Source organism: Pleurodeles waltl, chromosome 1_2, assembly GCF_031143425.1.
Source record: "Pleurodeles waltl isolate 20211129_DDA chromosome 1_2, aPleWal1.hap1.20221129, whole genome shotgun sequence".
Taxonomy (NCBI): Eukaryota; Metazoa; Chordata; class Amphibia; order Caudata; family Salamandridae; genus Pleurodeles; species Pleurodeles waltl.
Window position 1 is genome coordinate 157803993 of NC_090437.1, and position 21618 is coordinate 157825610.

At 44.1% G+C, this 21618-nt stretch overlaps 1 protein-coding gene across 7 annotated transcripts in view; it reads left to right on the top strand.

Moving 5' to 3' along the window:
- Positions 1 to 1065: 1065 nt before the first annotated feature.
- Positions 1066 to 21618, top strand: part of RUFY3 (RUN and FYVE domain containing 3) — a 341239-nt gene continuing 320686 nt past the window's right edge. For all 7 annotated transcript variants that reach the window (XM_069236852.1, XM_069236853.1, XM_069236859.1 and 4 more), the window contains exon 1: positions 1066 to 1547. In XM_069236852.1, coding sequence (XP_069092953.1) covers positions 1214 to 1547 — 334 coding nt within the window. In that variant the 5' untranslated portion in view covers positions 1066 to 1213. The remainder of the gene's footprint in view (positions 1548 to 21618) is intronic.

Consider the following 21618-nt stretch of genomic DNA (forward strand, 5'->3'; position numbering starts at 1 on the left):
TGGCATGAGGCCGTGCAACTAGGCCAAGACCTCGCTGAGTTAAGGCCTACGATTAATAAAGCTAATACGTAATGCATAACCCTCAGTATGACATATTACTACAATAATCAAACATAAGCTCAACATTTCATATTAATAAACCATTAATAAGTACACTTCATTAATATTAGCGGACACTCACATAGTCGCACCTTCAAATGCATGCATTATTTTTCACTGTTATTACATTTTCTATGCAAATCCAGCACTCAAGATACATGAATATTCATTAATAAACTCATTTAAAATTCTGCGATAACAAAGGGGTTAAAGACCCACGTATTATTATTAAAGTTAACTAATACAGAAGTTCCCTGTTAAACATAAATACATACGATTTCTTGTGAAGTTCTACATAAGTATCATGACAAGGCCTTTGCAGAATTTCCAAACCTGAACAGATGGCTGGTATTTTGCTCTGAGAAAGCTGATGACCCTCCCAGAGCTGAAATCAACCCTTAAGTGCTGTGCAGAGCATCTACCTCACCGGGGTCGCCCTGGGCTTTCATTTCCACACCAGTCAAATATCTGTCTGCCCGTGTCACAAGGACTTGTCGGGCACCCCAGCCACGCCCCCTCCTCTCCACCGAAATAGCAAGATCCTTAAATAAAATTTCCATTTCCACAACTGGACCCACATTTAGTATGTTATTTCTTTACGTCCCCACTTTCCAACTCTACATTTATGGAATCCCAACCATTATATAAGTCTGGTCCGGTTTCAATGTTCCATTGAAATTTATTGGAGTGTGTGAATGTTGTGTATTGGTAACCTCAAAGAAGCAGCACGTTTAATGTGTGGTAAAATGCTTGTTGCCTATGAAACATCTCAGTTTAGCGCCTGTGATATTTGTTTCCACGAAGGTTCTGTTTCTTTTCACAACAGCAAATACTGCTTATCCTTACCAGTCAACTCGTAGATTTTTTTCACGTTTTACATTTGAAGAACAGAGAAAACATTATTATTTTTCTTCTTTGCCTCTGAAATACAGCACTTTTTGTCGTGATGAAATGAGGAAGCGGGAGGTGAGATGTGGGAGCTGCAGGCTCCGCCCCTGCAATAGGTGGCGTCCTGAGCGGGGTGCGCACCGTGCTCTCGCAGGCCGGTGGGCGCGGCGCTCCGGGGCGGGGCCTGGCTGCAGCCCGTGAGCACAGGCAGGAAGCGCGGCTGAAGATGGCGGAGCCCCCGCGGCCGCTGGAGGGCTGGAGCGGACCTGCCACGGTGGGGGGACCGCGGCGTCGCGGGGACCACGATGAAGGAGCTGGCGCCCGGTGCGACTCGCCGGTGTCGCCGCTGCCCCCGCCCGTTTTCCTCTACCCCGGGGCTCGGCAGCGCCCGCAGCAGGCGGCGTCGGGGAGCAGCCCAGAGCTCGGTGGCGGACGGACGGTAGTGGCAGGGGACGGCGACTCCCCCCTGTCTCCCTCCTCAAATCTTCCGCTGCTGATGATGATGATGAACTACCCGGGGGTGCCCGGCAGCGGCGACCGAGGGGCGCTGTCCAAGAAGTGTGAGTACCGCCGAGGACGTGTTCGGGGAGGTGGGGGTACACTTTGTGGGTGCAGCAGGGCAGTGTTGTGGACCTGTATCAGTCCCTTGAACTGAGCGAGCGAAGGCTCCAGTTGTGATCGGACTGAAGACCAGATCCTCGTGTACTCGGAGCTGTCACATGCTGTCTACGCTGCCTCAGCTTAGTGTCATTTTGCTTTGTCTCCTCCTCCTTGATGGCACCGGCGAGTGCACGGCAAGAGTCCCTGTTTATAGAGCTTCTGAGGCAAACTTAGGAGATAAATAGGACAAACAGACTGGAAATATTATTCTTGCAACATTTGGATTAGATATTGATCTCTTTTTTCTGCCCTACATATAAGCCTAAAGTCCACTTACTTGTAAGTTCTCCGTTGTAAACATCTTTACAAACATTACACGCATATAAAGTATCACACACGTAATATGTAATTGTTTATGTAGTTTGCAATTGCGAACTCTAAAGTGATATTTGTTAGGTATATTTTAAGCAGTTTGGTTCGAAAGCGACTAGAGTGATGTCCACGGTTTGGATGTAATGAGCTTACATGGTGTCCTCTGGTTCTCTTAAATCCTTAAAAGAGATTTTGCCATAAATCGTGATAAATGCTGCGATATGAAATCTTTCACTACGATACTATTTAGGCACTTTTGGTTTGGATTTTCAGTAGGAGGCGGGCAACCAGTTTGAATATTTTTTCACAGATACCTGGCGTAGTTGATGAAAGCACCATGCTGTCCGTATGCACTGGACGCACATTGGCAATTCAATTTTTTAGTAAATGCAACAGTGTACAATGTCCAGAAAAGTACCAGTCCGTTGCCTGTCTCACATGACAGTCTCCTGCACGTGTAAAAGTATTACATCTACAGACGTTGAAATGTAGAGCGTTGTAAGGAGATTAACTTTAGTCTCCTACTGACTTTGATCAGACCTTCGGCCATTCTAGAGAAGTGAGCAAAATATAAATTTTAGAGTTGTACCTCGTTTATATAATATTTGTTACCTACCCTTTCAGCGTCATGGCCGTTCGCTGCTCTTAGGAAATAATTGGCTACCTTCTTCCAAAATGTCAATACGTGTCTGTCTCACACTTCATCATCCACCACACTGCTACTCACTGCATCTCATAACCACACCTCAGTGGTTATCATGCATTACATGGAAACATTTCCCACATAGGATCAAAACAAAGACAACATCCGTCCAACCCACACCCTGCACGGTGTAGATTAGAGTGCTACCCATGTAGCCAAGCACTTCAGTGACCCACGGGGGGGTGGGGGGGGGGGGGGGTAGTAACTGCTGTATAAATGCTGCAATACAATGCACTATTCCTCTTTCCAGTTAGAAACAATGCAGCCATCAGTTCAGACTGAGCACAGGTCATCCTGTTCTCTCTTTAACAGTTGCAGGTATGTTCATTTGAAGGCACACATCCAGTGGAACAGGGTCTTCACTCAGTTAGACTTTGGGAGTTGCAGGTCATGAACGCTGGTGGGCAGGCCTATGAATAAGACACTGCCACAGGCAAACATGTTGTTTTCCGATCTAAGGCTCTTAATTCATATCTTGTGATGCCATCCGAGGTCAGCAATTATTAATACTCCATGTGCTTAACGTACAGCCAACCCATGCTCTCTATTTTTTCTACCTCAACTGATCATGTGGGTGGACCTATTGGGACAGTCCCTGTTTTCAACTAAAGACATATTTTGTCTGGTGTCATGATAAAAGTAAATAACCACCTTTTATTGGGCATTTGCACTTTTTCAATGCTTCTGCATAGTTTGTAAAATAGTGTTCCAAATAAAGTGATCTGGTTTTGTTGACAAAAACTGAGATATCCAGTCTAGTATTAGTTTGTGAGACTATGTGTATAAATAGATGGTTATTAGGTTGGATTATGTGCCTGTTTTTGTGGAAAAAAAGCACCATGTTTTAGGGAAGCTCACGCAGTTGCTCTGAATGTGTGAACCTGGTCACTTAATAGACCCTATTCTTCTACACTGTATGGTTTTGGGAACAAGTGTGATAGAAAAAACAATCTGCTTTCATTACTTCTAGCTTATCTTTTCACCCCACCAACCTTGTATAAACTTAGTAGCCCCCACAACTGATCACACATAACTCCAATTAATGCAGCCTGCCACTAAGAAACAGGCGCATAAGTTGTCTGCTTGAGAGCACAAGACATTACGTTAACCAAAAGACACCCACTGAATGTACAACTATCACTGGGTATTAAAGCAGTGTGCTACTCGCAGTAAAGTGCTTCAGCACCTCGTCGAGCATAGTAAGCACTTTATAAGCGCAATTACAGCACAATTAGGGGTGGGTGGAACTCGCAGAGTTTCAATCAGCTGAATTCCCCTGAGTTATATAGAAATTCCACGAGATTATGCTGAGTTCTGCTAAGGGGCGGAAATATGCAGGTTGCGCTGCATTTTAGCAGCATTAGCATGAACAGCGCTGAAAAATCAGCACAAATGGCACCATCCGGTGCACATGAGCTACTCAGTGGCAGCAGATCTACTTGAGAAGGAGCCCCCTAACCACAAACCCCCATGTTACAAAATGGTGTTAAGGGAAGGCATGTCTCACCCACACTTACACTTCTGGAGCCTGGCGGGAAAATAATTCTGCTACAGGGAGTTGTGTCGTTTGGCCGGGGTCGCCAAAATCCACCAATTCCGAGGGCGGAATGAAACATTTTGCCTACCCCTAAATACATTGTGAGGAGCAGAAGCTCCCAACCCATCACTGAATGTATCTCACTGCAGTTTGCCTATGCCCAGCACCTGCTTCTGTAACTTCATGGAGCATGTGTAAGAACAGGCCTAGGCCTTAGCACGAGAGAGCTGGCCCTACGCCCCGGGCGTTGATATTCATAGGGCTTCAAGGAGCTGCCTGAATGCAGATCATGCAGCAGAGACTCTCTGAAATATCTCCTACAATTCAGCCCACGTTGTGTTTAGTCATTCTTTTTCTTGTACAGCCAACAGACGCTCCTTTAAAATCCCCTCTCCCTCCCATCCCTTAACACCCTCTACCCAAAGTTTTTGTCATCAGTCAAGGCCTGACCTAAATACAGCGCCCCCTCACCTGCCCGGGAAATTTTACTTAGTAGCATCAGCATTGAAGAAAATTTAGGACACGAATGCAGACAGCGGAGGCAGAAAATGTTGGGCAGGACAGCACACAGCTGGGCAGCAAGGTCCCAGTTGAAGCTGCTGAACCTCTATAACACTGAATTCTAATGATCGTTTTCTAGACGTGAAACATCTTAGATACTTGTATTGGCATTGTTGCAAATACAACATTACTGTATTGCTCGGTCTGATATTTTATTGAGGGAGAGGATGTAGTGTATGGCATTGGAACTGGGGAACCAGGTTCCAGTCCCCAGCTTCAGCACAACATCTAGGTAAATCACCCATGCTTTAATGAATTTGACCTTGTGTAATGTAAGTGGTGCTGATGTAAAGGGCTCGAGTTTGTGCTATTTAAAAATGTTGGAAAACAAGTTCTACCATTTCTCTTCCCAAAGAAAATGCATATTTACTAAATCTGTGGCGATAATGGTTTGAGCTCTATAGATCTCAAGTTACAGACTACACCTGAGATGAAAAGCGGAGAATTAAGGGGCGCCAAACTTGGTTTTGCCTAGAGTGCTATCCGCACAGAGGCCAGCCCCGTGTAAGGGACATGTTGTTGATCTCTGTTGAAATTAATAATTGGACTGAAAAGTAGAGCGTACACAACAATTCGCTGTCACAGTTTTATTTTGTCTGGAATAGGAAGTTTGTTCCTCAGATTCTTCATAAATTGCAAGAGAAGCTAGTCGCAAGTGACAGCAAAACCAGGCATGCAAACTAATTACACATTCCTCCTCTATAATGAACACCACGACTGCACGTCATCCACCAAGGAAAACAGCTAGTCTATTTGTCCCTGGACCTATACTTAATTCCTAACAAAATATATGATAAAATCTCAGCCGAAGCTCAAGCTACAATATGTTTTGTAGAAGCAAAGAAATAAAGTTTGATGTATAAAATGAGGACACATCGAAAATTTCAAACCTACTGCTGCCGTGTCTGAGAAGCCCACACAATGAAATAGATTTTCTGATGTGCATCTGGGAACGCTTTCTGCGTTTTGAGGATTACGGGTAAGAAATTTGTAAAAGTGCACATGCTCTGTGATAGCTTGTTTTTTCCTAACACCATCTGTGTTTCTAACTCCCTTGGGAGCAAAGAAGGGTCTCGTTGTCACTGACATCAGGCCCCACACCAAATGCTACTCTCCTCATCTCGTGGCCTTCAAGCACACACTGGGTACCGCTTTATCCGCTGCTTGTAATGCATGTATCTTTTTGACAGAAGAAAGACTTTCTTTGCACACCTCAACGTAGTTAATGTTCATGCATTAAATATCCAATATTAAAATATTCTACTGCGCCAGGCTAAAAGGCTCACATACGAGTGGGTTTGTAGAGCATAGGAATACACATTGTTTCCACCGGAGGCGGAGTTGTTTTTCAGATTGTGGCAGTTGGTTGTGTGGGGCTTTTTTTGCGACTTTGTGTGTTATATGATGGGTTAGATCATGCTACGTACTTCCTCTGCTGGAGGAGGTGGTGCATAGCTCCTCTCTGGGTCAGATACAGCCATTGTTAACAACATGACGTGTTATGTTCTTGCATCCTTTTATAGGTTTCGCCTGCACAGCGCTTGCACTGTGCTTGTGAAATGATTGCATTACATTAAAATCTTTAAAAGGGCTTACATCCCACCCTCCTTGCTTTCCTTGGTTCCTGTGATTGCCACTTACTTTTGCCCAGTTTCTATTGGTTGGGACACTTTTTTTCTTGCATTTACCAATGCTTTTTCGAAGTGTGCTTATCTTATCAGTTTCCCAGAGTTAAAGTACTGTTTTCATCCGCTTTGTGGGACTTTTTTAGGTTGAGCCTAGGCAGTACTTGTGCTGTCTGTAAGATCTGCAAGGCCCGCTTGTTAACTACTTCCAAAGTAATGTTTCACCTCTGCAGCGCTGCCCGATTACCGAAGGACCTCCTTGCGGGCTCTTGTTGTCTTTGTGCACTTTCTGGTGCCAAAGCAGGCATCCACATCTGTATGCTCTGTGATGTGTATTATGGGACATGGCACGGTATTGGCAGGCTGCGTGGTGCACGCAGCCAGTTGTAAATACGTCCGGAGACCGCTTGCGTTACTTGTTTCATTAGTAAGAGCTCACTGATGCGGGGCCACTGGAAGTGGAGGACTAGGTTTACTCTTTCTTTTTGTTAGTCTAATTTTGTTGTTTCATTCCGAAGCAGGACTGTGGCACTTTTATCTTTTCGAGCAAATCGTCGTTTTCCCACCCTCCTCCCATGTCAGATTCTTTGACCGCCCTCCTTCTGTAACTGGCTCATGTCCTGCTCTGGCACTAGCCTTTTTCTCAGCAGCCCTCCTCCCACTGTATTCTGTGTCTGGGCAAGGTGCACAGCTTCACTCAGCACTTGGAGGCACATGACCGTGAAGCAAAAACAAATTGTCATGATGGATAATTGACATAACTCCCCGCTAAGACGTCACAAGGATCAACTCATTTTGCACTGTAAAAATGTTCCCCTTTCCCCATCCCCAGAGGCTTGGGCTTCTGTCTCTGTCGCATGTTAGGGGCATCTGGTTCCTGTTTTTATTTAATTGGGCTATTTAGTTCTTTATCCCTCCATTCTATCCATGGGCCCGTATATTTTTCAAATTTACGCAGACAGCCCCTTGTCTGGTACACCACATTTTCAGCTCCCATGCACCAGTGTAATCCTTCCTCCCAGTCCCACAGTGAGGGTGGGATGGGTGCCTCCCACATTTTCATTATGTCCCTGTGAGCTACCATCAGATCTAGGTAACAGAAAATTAGGGTGTAGTGGTCCAATGTGTGATCTCTCCATTTTCCTAGTGTGACCAAGGGGGGCAAAAGTTTTACCACCCCACCGACGGTCTCAGTCACTCCCCCACGCAATATGGGGCCAGTTTTGGACAGTCCCACAATGGCATCTGCCAGTCTCATAGCTCATTATAATAACAGTGCCTAAGAGAATTCCAACTCCTGTCTCTTGAATCTTTTTTTCCATTTCTTCTGGTAGGTTTCTTGAAGGTGGGGACACTTCACCCTAAAGAACCATGCAGAGATCTTTTCCGGTCCTCTGTTTCTCATTCGCCCATTGGTCTGTTGAGTAGAAAGGTGTATTTTAAGCAAAGGAGGCTACACCTGCATCTGTCCTGTTTGTACATAGACCTCTGCCTGGACACTGTTTCTAGGCAATTTCATTTGGCTAAACAGTTGTTTCATTGGCCTTTCATGTGCATAGTATAGATACTGTGTGTTATAGGCTTTACAGCAGTGACAGCATTGGATGAACTTGATAAATTTTAGTGCTAAAATATAAGGTGCGTGCATTAGTATATAAAAGCACAGCGGCCTTCCAGAATTACTCACATCCATTTGAGTTGCGTTCAGCTTGCCCCACAAATGTCCATACCAATGAATCATACCCCACTTCTGGCTCCAACAACCTGACCATCATGACATCTGCATTACTGAATCAATCGTGAACGTTTTACTCGTTCCTGTAACCAATTAATGTGTACAGTAGTTCTTGCAGCCTTACATGCTCTGCAGGACAGTGACTCCTGTAACTGGTAATATGAAGAAAAAAAAACAGTAAAATGAAATGTTTGTGCTCGTCAAGAACTCTGAGGACCCAGAAAACCACGTAGAGGTTTGATGTCTGTCACTTTGAGTTGTGATTGTGCTGCATTGGATAATATGTCCCAGAATTTAAGTTGACTATGGATAAACCTCAATTTGTACAGTTGTTCTGGTACTTCTCATTTCGGTTTGTAGTTTGCACCTGGGTATGCTTTTAGATGTATTTATTCCCCGTTTACCTCACAGCTCTATCTCATGATTAATCTCTCGCTCCCATCCCATCAATTCTTGACTTCACAGCTTGTTCGGATTGATTGGTACAATTGCTACGGGTACAGGGTTTATTTTGGCTGTCTTCCACAAACCTGCAAATATAGTTCCAGTCACTATTCCAAGGTACTTTCCTGTTACAAGTGACATGCCGTGCTTTTTGGCACTACATTTCTGCGCCATTATGGCCATTTTGTTGGTGGACCAGATGCAAAATGGCACCTCGGTTTTTGATTGCTCATTGCAACATGATTGTTACTTGGACTTCCTGGGCCTCTTTCTTTCAAGGGCATTAGCAGGATATTTTTAAGACCGCATCCTGTTGTGTAAGTCAATCATTTTCTGGCTGATGACTGTAATGAAGAAATGCACTTTTGCATTCTTAGATAAGTAACCTCTTCTGACGTACTCCATGATATTCTTCCAGTGCATTTGTCCCTTAATCGTATTCCAGAGCACTAAACGAACAAGTCGCACATTATGTGATGTTCTCTTCTCTCTGAGGGATTTGGGGTTGGGTTTACTTACACTCAAATCTCATGTTTAAAGAAAAACAGTTGTTGTTCAGTGAGATCTTAATTAAAGACCCGAATCCCAGTCATCAGCTGCCTCGAGCGATTGGACTGTCCATTTGCCAGGTAGAATTTTCAGTCACTTGAGGAATTAAAGCAGCAGTAAGAGCAACCTCATTTTGTTCAAGGTCATCCGTTCGTTTGAAGGAGAACTATTTGAGTAAAGGACTGCGTGCTTTACATTTTACCACATAGATCTTACGCCTCCCACCAATCAACAGAAAATCTTTTTTTGTATCTAAAGAATATAGTTATAACTGATGTTTATGTAGCACCTCAAACAAAGGAAATTGACTCCAGGAGCCCAAATAATCGGGATTATTGTCACCGAGACGAATGGTGCATGTTTTATCAGATTTCAGGAGGATGACACGCTCTTATGTCATGACTGTATTCCACTCTGTGACCGCCGCATCGTGACATAACACTGTTCTCTGCAGTCTGCTTTGACATGTTTTTATTTTAATCTGATGTTGAACTGGGAAAACCATAATCACCGCTTAGCAATAGAGATGTTTAATTGCTTCAGTGCTGCTGTATGCACAGCTCATCTGCTGAGTACACATCATGCAAGTCCATGCCTGCACGCTGTAGACATGTAGTGTAAGGGTGGCTTGCGAAGCTGCGTTCACTCAGTGCACTTCCGGCGTCATGCAGGTTTGAAGCGATTGTACAGATCCACCTTGCAATAGATCCAGAGAATTTGTCATCTAATAGCTATCCGCATAGTGCAGAGCTGGCAGAAATCTAATCCTTAATAACCACTCTGCTGTATGCAGTGTTGTAGTGCTTGCAGCTTGACCTTGGCTATGGAATCTCAACTTTGGTTTGGCATTTAACTCGGTTTGTAGGTTACTTGGGATCTGTAGTGCAGAAAATAACCCCTTGTTGGTTATTAACAAGAAGGATGCGAGCTGAGCTTCGACCCGTTGTTGTATAAAGGCAACATACCCGCACATTCACCAGTTTAACAGCTAACTTTTTCATGTCAAGCCTCCTGCTATTTAACAGGTTCTAGAAGCTAAAATATATGGTGTTGCCTTTTGTTAAACAAACGTGACTCAGGCAGCTAAATAATAATAATTAAAGGTAAATTCAAGTGAATTTGGAGAATTAACAAATCCACGTTTTCAGGAATATAAACCATACAAAATGACAGTTATTGGGACAGTAGCATAGCATTTTACACATGTTCATAGTGAACTTTCCTATTTTCACTGCTTAGGTGTTTGTCCGTTACCATTGGGGTGGTGGAATAGGAAGCTTTCATCAGATTCAGCAATGATTGTAAGGCTATGCAAACCTCATCCCTTCGAGACCGAAGCTCAATTCCAATATCCCTGCACTAGATGGAATGTGTTGGGAAATAATTCAGAAGGTGACGAAGGTTGTTGCGATCTTGAATGTCTGTGTTTGTGGTGTCCCTTGTGCTTCTCTTCCCACATATACACTGCCATGATGATAGTGATGTTCTTTGTGGTGAGGACTCCTTGCCTCATTCCTCACTTGTTACCAGTTATGGAGTCTCTAGTGGCTGAGGCGCTTTTACTCACTCACATTCTGTTAGTTAGTCTCAGTACTGTCTCTGCAGTATTACTTGCAAATGGTCTTCTCACACCCACTCAAAGGAGGTTGACTATAGTATAGGGTGCAATGGGGCCTGTTTGGTGGCACACCCTAAGTTTGACTATTTTATATCCCTTTAACCTAATTTGTCTTAGGAAAACCACAATTTTTTTTTAGGACAAACGTACCAAATTTCTAGAATCTGGGTCTAAATTATAAGACTTCCCTTAAATGGATAAGGTGCAATGCCTTGCATGTGAGTTCTAAACGGAGTACTTTGCACAAAAGTAGCTCCCTCTTTACTACTTGTAGCACTGTTTTCTGATCCATGTCAGGTCACCATGTTCCCGTGAACTAGAGCTGAACCACTGGGCACTGCAATCCAGGTAAAAACTAAACAAAAAAGAAAGAGGCTTTGGAACAGTCAAAACATCATGGCTTATGTTCTGGGTACCTCAGAAATCTATATTATTCAAGCAAGTCTGCAAACCTGACTATTGAATCCTAATACATGTTTATACTTTCGAAAAACAACTTCTTAGGAAGATGATATCGTTATCCATCATCATCAAAACAATCACTTTTGTGGCCATATTACACCGAGTACCACAGGGGCGCAAGAGGCGTTGGCTCCTGCTTTGTGTGCCCCTGGGGCACTGTTGTATTACATAAAGGGTTGCAGAGGCTTATGTGGCCCCTTCTGTATTATATTACAGATAGCGCTGGCACCTTTATCTGCACCAGCGCTATCATTAGAGGTCATTCTCTCATTTGCATGTGAGTGTGGCCCCATGCAAATGAGGGAAGCTCTTTGTCTCTGTGCCGTATTACTGGCATGGGTGCAGAGGCAAACATGCCGTTAGACAGTGCACTGAAAGTGTGCCACAATCAGATGGCGCCCTTGCAGTGCACCTTCTAATCTGGAGGAATGAAAAGCAGTCCCATGGACCCCCCCCACCCCAATACACCTGCCTACAAAGGCTTCTCTATTCCCTCTGAAAAGCACAGGTGAGTTTCATCCTGCTTTTAAATAGCTACTCTGTATTTCTCTCAGAATTACGCGGCTGCCCTGAGAGCTGCACATTCTGCCTAATAGGGCGAACTTTCCTTGTTTGCACCCAGAGCCCCTACTTTAAGGTGCATTGTGCTGCAAACAGGGAAAGTGCGCCCTACTGGTAATACGGGCCCTGATGTTCTTAACTCTGTCCTCAGACTTATCCACTACTTTCTCCTACCTGGCCCATTCACCACCTCAATAAACTCTTATTTGATATCATATTCAAGATCCAAACTTAAATACATATCAATTCTCCAGTTACAACCCGTCACCTAACAGCTCTTGTTAGGAAAATGCTTGAAGAGTGGCTGCTGTATAGCTTTCTATAACAGTTTCTTGAAGCTTATTAGTTCCTATTACAGCATTAAATCGGCAGCTATAGAGTTAGTTGCTGATTTCTTTAAGACTAACCAAGAAAGTAGTCCCTTGTCTCTAGGCACGGCTAGACGTGTCAATGGTCTCCACTGACTGACTATACTTGTGGGTTCTCCTCCCACAAAGGCATCTTTTATATGGTTCACTTCTTTCTTATGGCCAGATATGTTTGTACAAATGGAGAGCACTAGTTCCTTCTGTTCATTTGTTGGCCTTCATGTCTTCGTAATAACACCTGCGATATTCAGTCTATATATGGGTACCCTTGGGAGTTTGCTCACATGATAGGATATCTGCATTTACCACTACACAAATGCACACAACTACACCTGAAAGCGTAATCAGCCAATGACTGCACCTCATATTTTACACAGATACCCTTCAAACCCGGGTGTCTGAAATGCAACCCAAACAATGCAGAGTTTGTGATTATTTTGCCCTGGCATCCCGTTAATCTAGTATATGCACAGAGTCCTAGGCCTGTCATTGACATGAGTAGGCCATGGACTTATCCTTTGAGCTGGAGGGGTGCACCAAATGTGCTTTCCTTTACTGAAAGTGGACTACCGTCCCTATCGTGGTGAAGTATGTAGAGTGGTGGTGGCAGCGTACCATTTTTTGATAATCTTTAGAGCGACCAGACCTTTTTATTTGAGTCACTGGAGTGAAAGCCTCCTGGCCCACTCTTGTAAAGTTCACCTTCTGTCTGCTTTCCCAGTTTCTTGTGCTAACATCCTGAGTCCGTGTTATGCATCTTAATGTGTGTAGTCTGCATGGTGCATGCCGGGTGTATATGTGAGCCAAAATAATGGCATGTGATATCTATTTTTGATACCCCTGGCCTGGCTTTGCATAATATGAAGGTGACAGTTGTGTTCCCAGAAAGTGGAAGTGTATTGCTTAGTTTCCTGAAGTTGCAGGGAGGAAATCTAGACACTGAAGTGAATGGACTAGAGACAGGGCTCCTTAAACAAATTTGAGAGGCCTTTTCTTTAGGAAGGAGCTCCTGATTAACCTTCCTGAACACTGCCATTTTGGGGATAGGAAGGATGATGGCTGGAACTGCAGACTGTGTGGGGCACTGTGAGGAGAAGTCTAGGTGAGGGCTGGCCATTTCTCTTACTTGGATTACTTATTCAGATGAGCTTTTGACAGCCAGGTGCAGAAACCTCACATCTTTGTTTCTGTATTGTGTGTGCTCGAGGTTGGGGCGTACCCTTCTGTGAGATGCATCACTCTGCACAAAAAGGCGGTGTTTGAGGAACAGCCTGGAAAGAAAGCTCAAAAGGAGAACCACCCTAAACAGGTTTTGTGTTTCTGAACTGTGGATGCATATCTCCTGCTTGACGTGCGTGTATAAAAGTGGGAACCACTACCTGACATTATTCCAAGTCCTCTGTGTTCATTGAAGGCAGTGCTTTGAATATTGCTGTGCAACCAACCCTGACATTCAATTTCCCAGAGGCGTGGGGACATCACCTGCAGTTTGAATCTTCTGTGTGAGGAGCTGTATATGTACCCTGAAGTGCTTAGAAGCCTTCTTGCTTAGAGAGGGATGGGGCCTGCCAACCCTGAAGAAGGAGAGGCTGTCCAGGATTGAGAGAGAAGCAGCGCTTCCCCGGTGTTTGTGGTGCTCTCAGAAGAGAGGACTGTTAGACCAGAGTATCAGCAGGCCTGCAGTAATTACTTGCCAGTGTCTGGCAGGAACTGCAGTTGCAGAGGCCTGGTTTATTTTTACTTTACTGCTTTTTTTATTTATTTATTTTTTAAATAAAATATTTTATGTTACAATAACACAAAAACCATAATCCCATGTCTGCACTTTGTCTCATGCAGTATACTTGATAACGTCCCTATGTGAACCCTTCTGTCTCTTCGCTGCTTTAAGTGGGCATCTGACAGGGTAAAATGATGAGGAAACAAGCACTTGGAATGCAATAGGTCTCTCATTTGCTTGAGTTAAAGCTACTGGCATTGTAAATTCATAACTGGACTTTTCTTGCCACATAAATTGGTCAACTCTGGCTCATAATTTCGTTTTTTCTTGCCATATAATGCCAGAGGTCCTGCATATAATTAAAGCACTTCCATTTGCCTTCTTCCTCTGTCTGCAGCAAAATTCGAAAATGTTGCCATTTAGCATCCTAATATAAATCTGCCATGCTAATTCCAATAGAATGACACTTTCACCACCCCATCAGAGTTGCTGGCTGGCTAACACAGTTCCCCCAAAAAAGATACAAGACATCCATGGAGGAGTAATTAGAGAAATAAAGTACAACTGTCACTCAAACATATAAAAAAATGTTCAAACTGTCAAAGTGTAATAATAAATAGTTAATTAAGTTGGCCTGAATTATGGTCATAATTGTACTAAAGAGAGGTTATTAAAATGTATACAATTATCATATAAACCTTTATCAGAAATACACTTTTTGCATGAGACTGTAATGCTCAAAACATCCCTTAGAGGGTACCATAACAAAAATATAATTTGTAAGAACCATGGTCATGCGACCTTATTGTTAGCCCCAAGAGGGGAAAACCCCATGAAAAAATACAGGAGAAAGTAATGCAGTTTAACCATATGCTTAGCCCCTGGAGTGCATTTTTAGGGCTAGCACACCTACTGCAATGATATTGCAAACAAGGCCTTTAAAACAAAACTTCTCACAGCTGTAAAATAAAAGTTGTAGCCATGAGGAAGCTTAAATATGGTAGGTGGGGGGGGGGGGGGTTATTATTTTGGGGTCCTCACTAACCTAGTGTGGGTCCCAAGGATGATGTAGTCCGAGCACGTTGTTGTGGACATTTTGGTGTGGTCCAGTTGTCCCAGGACCACCACAGGCAGAGTTATGAGCAGAAATGTTGTGAAAAAGAAAGCTTCTAAAGCATTATGGTACGAGTGTCTCGTGTGCAGTGAATATTGTAGTATCGGCTCTCCCACTGGGCTGAGAGAGCCGCTTTTGCTTTGAGGATTTCTGTTTCAGTAAAACATTCACCAATTTCAAGTGTTTTAAGGGGAGAGCCACAAAAAATGACTGATTAGGTAACTGTGAACAATATGACCAGCGCTCTAATAGCACCGATCGAGTTCACGCTGTTGTGCCTGTTCGCGCCATTGCTGCCATGCAGCACGAAGGGTCGACACAAAATAAATAGTTCTCCCACTCTGAAGTTTATCGGCAATCGTGCAGTAATCCATGTAAGAGGGGCAGTCTGCAAGGAGTGACAAAACCAGCCTCAAGGCGAGAGAAACGTAAAGCAATTACCAATGACATCAAGTGATTTTTGAAGGCAAGCCCATGAATGAGTTAAAGTGAAGGGCGTTAGGGGGATGTGGTTAAAAGCACACAATACTTACAACAGGTCAGTGCTTGCGTGCTTGACCTAAAGATAGACAAACATTTACAAAACCTATAGATCAACAATTGCATTCAATGGTGAAGCCTTCTCGCCTTTCTGTTGTTTGTTTTGTAATGACAAGTAAGCTGATTCAGTGGATATTTACCCCCATTGTTTTATGCTTTTCCGTCTTGTCCATTTCCACATTTTTTTCAATGATAATCACCTTAACATGACCATTAATTTACTGCGTTAATGAACTTCTGTTTGTGTAATCACATTTCATTATCTGGTTGTCATGTAACTTCATATGTATGTTTGAGTTTTTGTTGAGTCTGCAAACCAGCAAGAGGTTTTCTGTTTTTTTTAACTGTACTTTTACAGATAATATGAGGCGAGAGCTCATGCATGGGACATGTAATCTGTTGTCATGTCGGCAGATCTGCCCTTCCTAAACAGATGCAACTCATCCTATTAAGATACAAACCATCTTCTTGGAAACTCTCTTGACAGCTGATTCACTAGCAAGGTTTCATATGGGTGCTTCTTTTGATAAAACCTTTGCAGTATTCCCTGTACATGGAATCAGATGTTTCACTATGCTACGGTTTACTCAGTAGTCAAAGATTACTAAAATGTCTTCATGGCTGGTTGTTTGTAAAACCTTTGATTATTTGTGACTACTGACTTTGCCTTTTTGGCCCATATGAGTCTGTGAAAGGACATTTGAAAGGCCAATTGTATTTTTGCTGTTGCCCTGAATCATGATTCCTCCAGTGGTGCATGTGATAAATATAAGGTCCTAAGAAAGGCACAACATCCTTTTGAATGTCTTATGGAGGCCCAATTGTAATTTGACTGTTAGCGTTCGGTGATGGCAGTTGTGAGTGTGGGGTGTATTTGGTAAGTTAATAAAAAGGTTTGGATATGAATTACTGCACCACAAGTTATAAGTCACCAAATATCTTGAAAAATGGAAATGTGTTAATGGCAAGTACTTGTAAATCAGGTGGTATTGAGATAGGCTGATCAGGAGGTTAAAAGGTTTCCTTGAATCAAAGCAATCAACCTCCCAATGAAAAAATAATTCATGTTTTCTTCAAATTTATTGTAGCTAACTCGTCTAAATGTCTCTCTATAAAATTACTTGCCCCACTCTTTAATTATCACTGTGTTATACAACCAACTATGTTTGCCTCTGATCTGGCTAGAAAACAGTTTGTAGTGCTTTAGAATTTGAAACTGTCAATAGGATTCAGAGGTTATTTTTGGAGGAGGCTGAATCTTGTTGGAAAAGACACACTCAATCGGATGATGTTAAGTTGCCAGCTACACACACTGATATGCAAATACTGATATTGGTGAGCACTTTATAGCTACACCACCCTGATCCATTTAAGACAAACATTAACTTAAAAGTAAAAGTCACCCGATCATCAGTGTGCACTAAGACACCACCTGGAAGCCATGTCACAAACCCAGAAGAAGCAAAACACTTGGATACCTGAGGATGCATATAAAACACACAGTGAACCTGGGAGTATTTGGAATTTTCACTAGTCACCAACACCTATTTTGTAGGAGTAATATTTCTCAAATGTTTCAAAGTAGAAGGTCTGCAATTCTCAATATTAACTATGTAGTACAATGGAAAATGCTTAAAGGGGGCAAGGCAATTATTTATGCACTCTGAAATGAATATAGCGGTTTCAGCTGCAGACACAGATGACTTATAAGTATTTTTTCTGAGTTGCTTTATTTGTGTATACAATGTGATGACGTATCTTAAGAGGTTGTATAGGAGTGAATAGAAATCGGACAAAAAATTTCTGTGAGTAAACAGATTGTAGTTGGTAAAGAGCAATATGTCTGCGGCAGGAAGTTGTAGAGTTTAGGGACATAAAAGTGAATGGTGAAAAGATGAAAAAGGCAGAAAAACCAACAGAAAGGAAGGAAGAGAAGCAGAGTAATTTTGTTTTTAAAGAAATGTATGCTCAGTGACGTGTAGATGTTTATACGCATGCTTTACATACTCCTGCCATCTAGTGTTTGGTTTGTAGTGTTGCAAGATGTTTTTCTGCGAAGAAGCATTTTTCTGAGTCACGGAATCGAGTGACTCCTCCTTCTCGGTGATACTGCACATGGGCATTGACTCCTTTGTTAGCTTGTTTTCTCTCTCCCGTCCGGTTCGGATGTGTATGTCTTCGCTCCGTCTTTCGACTTGCTCCAAAATTTTCCTACCGTCTTTCCTTTATTAATGTTATTGTTTTTTTGATTGTGTATTTCCATCTTTGGGTTCGTCTCCACTTGTCGGTCCAGGCAGGGACTGGGCACCCTCTGGGCTGACCTTGCCCGTACGAGTCTACCTCAAACATGCAAAAAGAACAGTTGATGGACAGAATGTAGACCAAATCAAACATTCACCCCCCAGTCACAGATCAGGGTTTAATCCATCAGTTGTTTTGCTCACCATGTCATTCCAGTTTGGACCTAGCCATATGCAAATCAGTCTTGACCCTGTCCCCCATGGGAACAGTCCAGCCTGAATGCCAGGCTCTCCCCAGACCAGAAACAAGCATCCTGGGACCGGTTTCAGAGTATCACCCCTCTTCCGCCAGGCTAGCTTGAATCTTGTGGCATAGTGAATACGCTGAGCTGATGGAATGGATGCAATTTCGTTTTTGTCCTTGGTACCACTCGAAATTCCCCCACACCAACCAACATATGGCGTGTAACCTGTGCCATTCCCCGTTCGCTAGGAAGTTTCCTGCAACTCCTTCTGGTCGAAGAAGACCCTTCAGGACCGAAGAGCTCGCCGGTTGGAGATGGCTCACAAAACTCCCGACGACACCCCAGACATCTTTGTGGAGGAGCACACCCAGGAGGAGCCAAAACAAGAGGAAGCCTTCTCCATGCAGGACTCCAACACCGACCTCCAGTTGGAGACCGAAAGCTACGAGGTGACAGCAGTGCAACTCGTAAGCCCTCTTGCCCACCCTAAAGCTGCTAAAAGGCCCTTACAGAGGTCCCTGAACTGCCACCAGACTGGTCGGATCCGAAAAACTGCTTTGGTTGCCCCAGCCTCTGGCTCAGCTCCAAAAATAGCCAAGACTGCATCACTATCTTCGGCAACGACCTCTAGCTCCTCGGTCTGAACCATTTCAATCCGGACTTTGGCACAGAGGCCATCACTTCCAAGCCAACCAGCTTCCACCTCTGCTTCGGTGCGGACAAAAGGACACCAACTGAAACCTTTGGTGCCAAAAAGCAAGGGAGCCAAATTCTTCGGAGCATGAAGACTCCAGCCATTCTTCAGCTGCGCCATCACCAGTTGAGCATATTTTGGAGACTGTGAACACTCAACAGTGCCACCTCCATATCCAGGAAGGGGCAGGGCACTTTATTGCTTTCCCACCTCCATCACATTCAAGAGGAAACTGATCTTCCAAGAGGCTCTGGGCACCTCACCACCACCAAAGAAAGTCACTAAAGACAAGGCTACCACCTCTTCTCTCAAGCCTTCTCCTTCCCCCCCCCCATCCTCCTTTGCCACCTCCTTCACTCCCTGCTCCCCCACCCGCCAACTCCATTTACCTTCCTCTTCTGTTGCAGGAGATCTGGCACTTCAGGGTTCCTCTTTATTTATCAGAGAGGATTTGGGTGGGACAGGGCCCAGATCCAAGGTACACATATGACCCCAATCCCATGATAAGCACAGACCAAGATTTGTACCCTACGCGACCCTCCCCCCCCCAGAAGATACTACATCATACCAGCAGGTAGTAGTTCGGGCAGCCACCTTCCATAATGTTGAGCTGCACAGGGACCCCATTGAGCAGGACTTCCTTTTTGATACTCTAATGTCCTCACCTAGGAATATCCAGTTCCTCCCGGTGCTCCCTAGCATGCTTCGTCATGCATAGAACATTTTTAATGAACCGGTTCGCTCTAGGGTTATCACCCCCAGAGTAGACAAAAAGTATAAACCTGCTCCCTCTGGTCCACTATACATCAGATACCAGGTCCCGCCAGACTCCATAGTGGCCACCACTGCAAGTAAACAGGCCTATAGTCATGCCACAGGGGACTCTCCTCCCCCAGACAAGGAGAGCACAAAGCTGAATGCTGCCAGCAGATGGGTGGCTGCGCAGGTGGCCAATAATTTGACACATCACCAATTCACAGGCATTGCTAGCAAGATCTGATCGGGCTCACTGGGATGAAGAGGAGGCACTCCTCCAGTATCTCCCCAATGAGCAATGCAAAAGAGGACAACACATTGTTGCAGAGGGGCAAACAGTTACAAATAATTCCGCCCATTGTTCCCTGGATGCTGCAGACACAGTTGGGTATAAAATCCAGTATCCCAGTTAGGCAACACGCCTGGCTTCAAACCAGTGGTCCAGCAAGCATTCCTCAATAAGCCTTTCAACAAGGAGCATCTTTTCGACCCTCAAGTGGACTCCACCATTGAAAAGTTAAAACAAAACAAAAAAAGATACGGACACCACAAACGCCAAGGGTGCTCTTCAGTCCCCCTCATAAAGAGGCACTTTTCGTCGTCCCACATTTAGAGGTGGGTACAAATCAACAACCTCAGAAGCCTCTACCCCCAGTCCAGACAGCCTTCAACTTCATGTTCTCGAGGTTTCTTGAGGGGAGCCTTTAGATACAATAACAACTGAGGCAGAGGTAAGAGCACCTCCACCCGCAGCTCTAACTTCACATCAAAACAGTGACTACCTACATCCCCCCCCCTCCCACCCGCCCCCACTCACACCTGTCTGGGACAACTTAAAAATGTTCATACAGAATGGGTCAACCTCAAAAATTGGTCCGTTCCATTATTCAACATGGTTACTGTTTTGGTGCTCATTACCACAGCTCCAAACATTCCCCCTCGGAAGCTATCCCACAAGCATGTCGCCCTTCTCAAACAAGAAGTACAATCCCTTCCTCTCAAAGGGGCCACAGAGCCTGTTCAATTACACCCCAAGGGAACAGGAGTATTCTTCCTTATCCCCAAAAAGGATGGCTCTCAGGGTGATTCTAGATTTCAGACCCTTAAAACACTACATTCTGTCAGAACACTTTCACATGGCCACTCTTCAAGACATTATTCCCCTCCTAGAACAGGGTGACTTTGACAGCCCCAGATCGTAAGGATGCCTACTTCCACATCTTCTTCTATCCAGCACATCAAAAATATTTAAGATTCATAGTTGCAGCAAACATTACCAGTTCAAAGTCCTGCCTTTCGGAGTCATGACTGCTCCCAGAGTCTTCACAAAGGGCCAGATGTATCAAAGGTTTTTACCTATTCTGTGTCCATAGGAAAATGTTTTCATACGTGTGGCCCAAAGTGCTTAGCAAGAGTCACCGCACACCTCAGAAGACAAAACATATATGTGTTCCTTTACTTAGACAACTGGCTCATCAATGCCACACTGCCAACGTCACACTCAAATGACAGTGGAACTGCTTCACACACTGGGATTCACAATCAACTGTCAAATCCCATCTCCAACCTCTCCAGGTACAGCCCTATCTGGGAGCTATTCTCAATCCAGAATTGGGGCTAGCATATCCCAATCCTGCTCGGATTCACACTTTACAGTCTCTTCTCCCCCAGTTTCAGGAGAATCATACATGCACAGTGAGGACTGTCATGCGCCTGTTAGAGATGATGGCTTCCTGCATTGCCAGTGTTTCCTATGCCAGAGTCCACATGCGTCCTATACAGCAGTGTCTGTCTCGTCAGTGGTCTCAGTCACAGGGTCACCTTGAAGATCTAGTGTTCTTAGACCGCCATGCTTGCCGCTATCTGCAATGGTGGAACACCACCAACCTGTTGAGAGGGCAGCCTTTTCTGGATCCTGTGCCTCAGGTAATTCTGACCACAGACGCATCACTGACTGGTTGGGGCGCTCACCTTCAAGACCTCACAGTACAGGGCATTTGGGATCTCAATCACTGATCCTTTTATGTCCGTTACCTTGAGCTTCAGGCATTATTTCTGGCCCTGAAAGCATTTCTTCATCACCTGTCTCACAAAGTTGTCTTAATATGCACGGACAACATGGCAGCCATGTATTACTTACAGAAATAAGGGGGGCATGATTGTCCCAACTGTCATTCTCTCCGAAAA